The 9,413-nt window shown below is 40.7% G+C and overlaps 1 protein-coding gene across 1 annotated transcript; it reads left to right on the top strand.

Annotated features, from left to right (window-relative positions):
• Positions 1–1,548: 1,548 nt before the first annotated feature.
• Positions 1,549–2,429, top strand: ptf1a (pancreas associated transcription factor 1a; the record flags this gene model as incomplete). Its single annotated transcript, XM_079378436.1, has 2 exons — positions 1,549–2,143; positions 2,227–2,429. 2 exons carry the CDS (start codon positions 1,549–1,551, stop codon positions 2,427–2,429), a joined length of 798 nt encoding a protein of 265 aa, XP_079234562.1.
• Between the last annotated feature and the right edge of the window lie 6,984 nt (positions 2,430–9,413).

The following is a 9,413-nucleotide window of genomic DNA, read 5'->3' as shown; positions in this document are numbered from 1 at the left end:
CGCTTTAGCGCTGAAGCGCTTGCCTTATTCTTTTGATTGTTTCTTGGACAGGCTAGTGTCCACTGCTTCGATACAAACGTGCGGCCTGGCATCCTACAGCCCGTGATTGATGAGAGATCTATTCTTTACCCTTTCTGCCTCTTAAATGACAGCTCCTTTCACTGACATCACTCATACACAAATGTTTGTGCTGTATTGTATGGACCCCGTGGACAACCAATGAGGCTTTAACATAGCTGCACGTCTTGATAATTAAGAGGCTGATGGAAGGGGCTTCGCGCACGCGAATGGTGAGCGCTTGAATTGCTACCTGCTTTAAGAGGAGCCTCGAGGTGACAGGGTCAACAGTAGGCCTACCTACCTCTCTGACCCTTAATTACACGTGATAACTAGGTGCACTTTATCCAGTCAACGTTAATGGTGGAAAGACAAACGAAAGGACAAAAACTAACATTTAAGCGTCAATAATTAGGAGAGCGCTGCATGTCCTTTAACTGCTGTTACGTGTCTGTCTGTTCGTTAAACAGCAGAGGAGCTGAAAAATTAGTCAGTTCACACAATAACTCTAAAACATTTGGAAAATTTATGGACTTTCAGAAAAAAAAAAAACTTTTTGTGGCACTGGGCACCGGGGTACCTTTTCCAATGGTAGGCTGCACGTTTGTACCATATTTACCCTAAACGGGTGCATATTAGTACCTTAAAGGTAGGCTACATCTTAAAAATAAAGGTTCTTGGCATGTATGGTTTCATGAAGAACCTTTAACATCAATGGAACCTTTTCATGGCACAAAAGGTGCAAAAACAAGAAATGTTCACTGAAAGGTTCTTTTGGGGAACCCACAATTTTATTCTCCTATATATGGCATAGATGCTAAAACCTCCTTTTGGAACCTTTATTTTTCATACATGGTACATTTAATACCTAGTGACAGCTTTTGCACTTTTTTTCTGAGAGTGCATGATGACATGCATATTAATTATATTTTAAGGAAATTAATTTAGTCCTAAAATATTCGTGCATTGCAGTTATATAATCGCACATGTGGGTTTCCTTAATTATTTTTTATTATAAAATTTAGTGTGCTGTAAAATCAGATATTTCTGTGATTTAGGTCGAATAAAGTGTATATAAACGATATAAAATGATTTAAAAACAATAATATAAGAAAAAAAATGGTTTTATTTATTCTGGTCATTTATTAAGGTTCGACTGCGACACTGACGGAGACGCTATTTCTGATACAGTTGTCAATATAGGCAGTCGCTTTGTCGACAATTTAGGAGCATGTCCCGTCTCAGGGGGCGTGTACTAGGGGGTGGCCTGTAAACATGCCTTATCCTAAGGTGAGCTGCCTCAGCTGCGGGCGCTGGGGATGCTTGGCGCTGATTGGTTGGCGCTTACGGTCAATGGCACGCGACTATGGATGTAGTTATAAGAGTCCTCGCGTGCCGCCTTTCAAACTGAACCAACTCTTGAGTATCAAGAGGAAAGATCGAAGGGACGGCGATTGTTGTTACTGGGCAACACCAACATAGCACATAAAAATGGACACTGTGTTGGATCCATTCACAGGCTTAGACTCCTTCTCCTCCCCTTATTTCGACGACGATGACTTCTTCACGGACCACTCGTCGAGGGACCACTTGGACACAGACGACTTTTTGGATGAGGACGTCGATTTCCTCACCAATCAAATCCAAGAATATTATAAAGACAGTCGGATATCACAGGACGGAGATTATTGTGACGCTGGCAACTTCTCTTTTTCCTCGTCGTCTTCGACTTTCTCGTACGGATGCGCTGACAGCTCCTCAGAACTGTCCCCTCACCGAGACGGTCCCTTGCTGAAGAGGCGGAGGCGCATGAGATCCGAAGCGGAGATGCAACAGTTGCGCCAAGCTGCCAACATCCGGGAGCGACGGAGGATGCAGTCCATTAACGATGCTTTCGAGGGACTGCGATCTCACATTCCTACTCTACCATACGAGAAGAGACTTTCGAAAGTTGACACTTTACGTCTGGCAATCGGCTACATAAACTTCCTTGCAGAACTTGTGCAGTCCGACATGCCGATCCGGAACCCACACGGTGATACTTTAAACCAACCTAAAAAAGTCATCATTTGCCACAGAGGAACAAGTATGTATATCATTATTGTGTTGTTTCATTATTGTTATTATTATAATTATTATTATTAAACAACTCTCACCCGTTTTTTCCAGGATCCCCATCTCCAAATGACCCAGACTACGGTTTGCCTCCTCTCGCCGGACACTCTCTGTCATGGACTGATGAGAAGCAGTTAAAAGATCAGAACATCATTAGGACAGCGAAAGTCTGGACACCAGAGGACCCACGAAAGTTGCACTTAAAATCATCCATCAACAACATTGAGAATGAACCCCCCTTTAACTTTATTTCCTAAGGCAGTGCCATTATTACTCTGTATACACATTGTGTACAACTGAATTGTATGGATATATCCATGTTTTGTTTATTTGTAATGTATTATTGTTACTATCTGTGTTTCAGCTTTTTAGTCTGAATTGAAGAAAAGGCCACTGGCAATCATTTTGTGTCGTATTTAATTGTTTAATTGTGCTGTAATATATTTTTCTAATTTAATACGGATTTTATGTCAAACAAAACCTATTTTTTATACAAACGAAACACGAAAATCGTCTATATTTATACTGATATGTTGACTCAATAAATTTGTCTAATATCTCACTCTCATGTGCTCGAATCATTCAATGAACCCACAACAGGCCTATATAAAACAATTCCTGGGACCATATGGCATTACTATTGTTTGTTCGTTTCCTCAAAGCTCAACAATAGTTTCAAATATCAAAATGATTCCAAATGAAATGAATTTAGGCAAACATGCATCACATGGTATAGCTATAATTCGAATTGTACAACAGTATAGCGTCAATATATGACGATATATCTTTGTAGACAGGTCATCTTTTATTCCGTGCCTATGAATAGAGTCAAATCGTGCGATTAACTGTAACTAGAACGTGATTTCTGAATAGATACTTTAATGTGAGGTGTGAAGCTCTGGATATAGTGTAGAAGGACAGCTGAAAGATGTCACTATTTATCATTATGGAAATCTGACGGACCCTTGCTGTGTCTCTGACAGTTTGGGTGAAGAATAAATAAATAACGAAACAGGAGAGGAAGGAGTATGTTTTAAAGTGTTGCTCCAAATTGGTAAAAGAGCCATGACGTTTCCTTTGCCTTGGGCAGTTGGCCTGGGTACACTGCAGGTGCTCCAAGGCTAAATTTTCCCGTGGTATCCACTTGTGTTCTATGTACCCAGTTGTCTCTACGTCAGCTCTCGCAGTTATTAAGAGGTAGCCCAAACACATGCCCATGTCCACATGTCCAAAGTAAACTCGTGAAGAGCGACTGGAAGCTAATATCATGGATGGACTGAGACTGGAATCACAGGTATTTATTTAATAATCATTTAACACAATGTAATGTTTGTTATTGCTTCTTCATTATATCACATTATCAATACATCGTGTACTATATCATATTTTATTACATTTACGTTTACTGCTTACCAATGTATTTATTTCCCCATTTTGTTAGTTGTTATCATGTAAGTTTATTATGCGGAGATGACTATTTAAGTAGTGTCAATAATATTTCGCAAACTCCATTGTGAACGTCCCTAATGAATGAAATGGAATCTTAACTGATCGACATAATCCAACCTTTCCATGTATTAGCGCCTCATTAAACGCGTTGATTTCTGCTATCCAGGGCGCAGGACTAAAACCATGTAATCCCATTATGCTCATTAGAAAGTCAAATGTTACTAAGTCAGACATAACTAAGATAAAGGACCCCAGACGTCTTATGGCGATTTCAACTATTTGCCCGTGGTAACATTTTAATTTGATTAGGGGAAGACAAAAAAATGCTGCTATCATTGTATTTTGGCACCTCACGCTAGTGAAAGACAGTGTTTGAAAACAGGCACAGTGCAAAACCCTTAAAGCATCTCTTGGAAGAGCGCCGATGGAGCAGAAGAAAAAGGCTGATGGATTGGATCTTTCATCAGGTTTCGGTTTTGTCACTTAGGGGTTTTGGCTTGGCAAAACTTAAAAGGCGACCATTTATCGCTTGTCAGATTTATTCCTGTTATTAGCCTGTGTTCCAACGTCCCACAGACTCTTTTGGGAAGTCCGCGACTGTGGATGCCCGTGGGTAGATGATGTTGTGCTGAACACGATTTAGAATAGCCTACTTGTTGCGCAAGTCATTACGCTACAGGGCGATCTCGTGCTGTTTTTGCGCAGTCGTGGAGATTTAATTAAAAACAAGCTAAAAAACAAACAAAATTCAATAATTGTATAAAAATGTGATCTTCAAATTAGCGTTTGTCAAAGTTTAGTAGTCATGTTCTGCGTGCGTTAAAAGCAGACATATTTTGCGCAGTGAAATTCTAATAAATCTGCTGTCGCCGTCATAAGATTTTGAACTCCATGTAGTCCAAACCTAATTATTAAAGAAAGTGAAACGATTACGCACGGTTTATAGCTATCAGTGTCAACAATCTTAGGATGCGCACTAAGCTGGGAACGACGCCTATCAAGATTCTCATAAGCGTTAAATCTGCTCATATTTGGATTATCTCCAGCAAAAATATGGAGGATAAGACTCAAAATCTCTGAGTCTAGCGCTTTTTCATTAGTGCATGGCAACAGTTGCATCGGGGTGCCAGCTGCCAGCTTGAACAAACACCAGTTGATTCCCCTGTACCCAAACTCTTTAAAGCCTAAATCCCCCATGTCCGAGTCGCGTCCCGGGGTTACAGCGTGATCCTAAATGTAACAAATATATCACTAATTATTTGTCCAAAAATATTACCTCGGGAGGGCACAGGCTAACAGGTGCTGGAGAAAGCCAGGCTCATCACGCACCCCGCGTAGGGGGACTTTGTTGCCAAAGTGCCGGCTGTCCAGGCGCCCCTAGTTTTACACGGTGCTGAGTCGGCAGATAATTGCCATGATATCTTTATTGCTAGGACTTTAACATCTCCGTCACTGTCGAGTTTCTCCTAGATGCACCTGGTATTTCAAACTTGTTCTTTTTGTGCGCCTGGGTCCTGGACAGCAGCTGCTTAAAACAAGCAAAGAGGGAGGCTCGTCTCCGTCTACAACGTCTCCAAGACGTGTTGGCATGGTTGTCTTGTCTTTAATGTACCATTAGCCTTTGTCTTGACACAATATGGGAACAGTAAAGCATGACGTGCGTTATAATAAAACACATTTTCAATGATCCACCCGGATTTAGGGCGCCAACGCGAACCAGCCGACAGTATTGTTTTGTCCTCCAAGTCCCACGGGCAATAGACGCATTGCTGTGTCTTCATCAAGCCATTAAATTTATGTCCACCAATTTTTCACGTGAAGAAAAAAGGAGCTGAGCGCTGCCTTCTAAGCACATTGATTTCCCCGCCATCACCTGGCGCTCGGTTTAGAGGGAAGGGTAATGCGAGGCGCTTCGTAAAGTGACTCCGTTAACATAAGGCCCTCACCATCCTGCTCCATTGTTTCATCTTGTTAATAACTCATTACCCGGATTTAACAAATCCTCCATTGCATATGTTTGACGTCTCCATATTTTGATCCGTACGATTAAGCAGATGTTACGATTGAAAACTGAAAAGTCCAAGGCTACTCATGTCTGAAATGAGAAGAGCGGTCTCCGCGCGGGCCTAACAAAGAGCCTTGGAGATCTTCAGAGAGACATTTACGACCAATAAACAGACTTCAACCTGCTCTATTTCAGCCATTGTGTCCTTTTTGAATAATTAAGGTTAATAAGAATAGGTTTGTATACTTTGAATGCCAGGACCACAGGTGCGGGGTGACATGATGAATGATGTGCCTGATTTTTGCCAAGCTTGAGAGCCCTTCTCTTGGACCTTCAAGCTGATAGAAAATATTGTAATTTCTTTAATTCACAGCATTACTTTCATTCAGGACAAAGCCGGGTGATGAAAAGCTTATGTTGTAATGAAACACACTACGTGATGGCTGCGCTGCCTCAGAAAAGAAAGAGCGAGTCAATGCCCAGGCGCACTTGGGTTTGTGCGCACGTAGTCTGCTCCATCTAAATCAAATAAAGGGAACCTTTCCAACTTTTAAAAGACCACGTTTTACCTTTATTATGGCCTTTGTAGAATATCAGAGACTGAATCAGACAAATTTAAGATGCATCAGAACATTGAAACCTGAGGAGCTGGAATTCAGAGAGGCCCCTAGGAAACAGGACGTCGTAAATCAGATTCCTAGCTCCAACTAGTCTGAAGCAAGCAAACTAACCAACTCTTTCACAGAACAGCTTACAACCTTGAGACAAAAGAACACTTATTGATAATTCCATCTCCAGCCAACGCCCAAGACGTCACTTCAAAGACTACTGAACTTTCAACCAATCAAACACTTCGGGGAACCTCCCCCTGTCTGCAACGACGACGAGACACAAAGGAACCCTTAACACTGGCAAAGGAACCCTTAACACTGGCAAAGCAAGCAACACCTCCAGGTTCTAACTTAATCGGTGTATTTAATATAAATTTTAGCCTCATTGAGAAACTCAAAGCGAGGGTTAAATAAGTGATTGATGGTTGTTCAGGTCTATGCAGTTGAACATATTGCTGTAAATTTGGGATTTCACATTTCCATTCTCTTAAACTCATCCTTTCCTTACTTTCTCTCTTTCTGCAACGTGTGAATGTGTGAATGCTTGTGTTCATGTGTTAGATTAGTTTATGTTAATCATTATTAGTTAATCATTTAACTTCTTAGCAGCCAAACAGGATCCAGGGAAACAAGTGCACAAAAGCGCGCACGCGTGCAGGACTTTTAAGAAAAAGAAAATATTGTTCAATTGCACATAAAAGGAGAGAACGTTCGCCTTAGACAGCACCTCATTCTCCTTTGTAACAAAAAACGCCAGTTACCTCCAGAACAAATACACTTATGCCATGACATTGGACCTTGGAAAATAAAATATCATCAAGGCAAGCTGGGGTTTTGCGCACGGGATGCCCGACTAACAAGAGCGAAATGGGAAGCTGGCAGAGTTTGCTCGTCTGAAGGTGGTCTCCCTCTCTTCCCCCCCAAAGCTTGAATCCACTTGCAGCACAAGACTTGCCTCAAGATTTTTATTTTCTTGGCTCACTTTTTTCTGCGAGGCTTCTTTATGCACTTAATGTGCTCCTTTAGAAATATTTTGATGAAAGTGCTATTTTTTTACAGTATCTCATTAAACAATATTCTTAATAAATGACTAAAATGATAACCTAAGTAAGCTAAATTATTATTTTTTTTACCTTGTAATTAACAGCCCACCTATGCAAAGTAAATATTATAACCTGAAGTAGGCTATTATTATTAATATCTGAAGATCGTAATTACCACTATTTTTTAATAATAGTTTTATACATTATGACATCGCGATGGTTTATCGATGCACAGCAATACAATGAATGGTAGGCTACTTGTGTTTTTCCAAGTCACGGTCAACGCAAACTTCAAGAAGATTTGCGCAAAAAAGCCAAATGGTTACTTTAGAAGCCATAGCTGACCGTGCAAAACTTGCATTTGCCTAGTAGTGATAATTTGGGCAGAAAACAAAAAAAAATCGTTAAACTTTAAACTCATAACACAAGGTTCACGACTAGCCACAATAGTATCTCTAGTGCTTTATAATAACAATTCAGATTGGTCGCCCTACACCAGGGACAGCTGGCTTTGCTTTGGCCATGGAACCCCATACCACCCTTGGTGGACCATACACAACGACACTGACCTTACTGCGGGGGAAGCCAAAATGTGCCTTTGACTGAATTAGCCTCAAAGACGTCTTGCTATGATCTTTGTTCGCCACCGAATGGACTGAATATTGTTCTTAATACGAGAGGCATTGTATCCAGCTTTTGCGTGCCCCATATGAAATATTACTGCGCCTTTATTCAAACTCTCGTATTTCAAGGCAGGCATGTAGTTACCGTATGCGGTTTTGTGTCAGTGCTAAGATATCCAGACCCTGCCTGTCACTTTATTTCAATGCCTGGATCCCATACTTTTATTAATGTTTTCTGCTTTGTTCGAGCCCATGGCCAAGGGAATGCACGTACTCGGATAGTTCTTCAAGGAATGAGGGCTTAGAAACTTGAAAAATTCGGTTAACATATCAGTACATTCCGCAAGGCATGCAACAGTTCCATACATAAATGATCGAATCGTGCAAATTATGCAGTTTATGTTAGCAATTTTCGTAGCATAATTTTAAAGTAGTGTTTTATTTGGTTTTGGGGGGTTTTCTACATGACAAAAACGAAAAGTAAAATTTGGCTAAAAAATTTATTTTATTTTTTTTCCACCGGTTGCACTTTTCCTTTTTTTTCCTTACAGCAACTACTTTCCTAATTTTCCAAAAGAGCCAGCGTTCTGCCTATGAGAAGGGAACGGCTTCGCGTTGATAATTGATCCAGATTTTTATTCAGACTTCTACCTTCCGCAAAGAGACAGAAAAGTCGGGCTAAAATGTGATAAATTACAAATATGCAAATTTCATTCAGTGGCGTTTGTAAGTGTGTCTATCTGAAAGTGAATAAGGCCTTGCAGTCAGTCTGCGCGCACTCGGGGAGCTCGGGACCCCAGGGCGCGGATCAAAGCGCCCCATTCTTTTTCATCCCCGGTATTCTCCCACAAATGATTTCGATACAATATGTTTCCATGATGCACGTCATGTGCCTGGGACGCAGAACTCGTTGCATCTTTGCTCAATGCGTCGACCGCCTTTTGTTCGACAGGATGGACTTGAGAGGGTTTTTCCCCTAGTTGCCAGGTTTCTAAAGTGTAAAAGCATGCATCATTTTTCACCAGGTCTCGTTTTAAAATTCACAAAAGGAAATCTATGAAAACAGACCTTTCAGTTGTTCGCTGGCATGAACCTCACTGCTGTCCAACTGATTTCTCCTATTATAAGCATTTCTCAGCGGGGAGGTATTTGCAACACAATTGCAGCTGTAACACACACACACACACACACACTCAATAACATATTTAGAGTAAAGACGTCTTACGTTTTATGTCATTAATGCATCATTTCTCAAACAATAAATAAAAGCTATAAATAAACAAATCTCTTGCTCTTTTGATAACAATCATCTGAGAATAAAAAAAAATGGACAATATCATTATAATTCAGTGCTTGAATTATTATTATTTCTTTATTTTTTAAGCATCCAAGTACCCTTGGTAACCCCGGCACTCTGAAAAACTTTCAATTCTCCGTTCCTCAATTGTTTTCCAGCTTTGAATGAACTTATAGCTGTGGCAGAGGGGAAGCAAAAGCGTAAAACAGCAGC

Source organism: Barbus barbus (assembly GCF_936440315.1).
Source record: "Barbus barbus genome assembly, chromosome: 26".
NCBI lineage: Eukaryota > Metazoa > Chordata > Actinopteri > Cypriniformes > Cyprinidae > Barbus > Barbus barbus.
The sequence above is the reverse complement of the archived record's forward strand: the minus strand, read 5'-3'. Positions and strand labels throughout refer to the sequence as shown.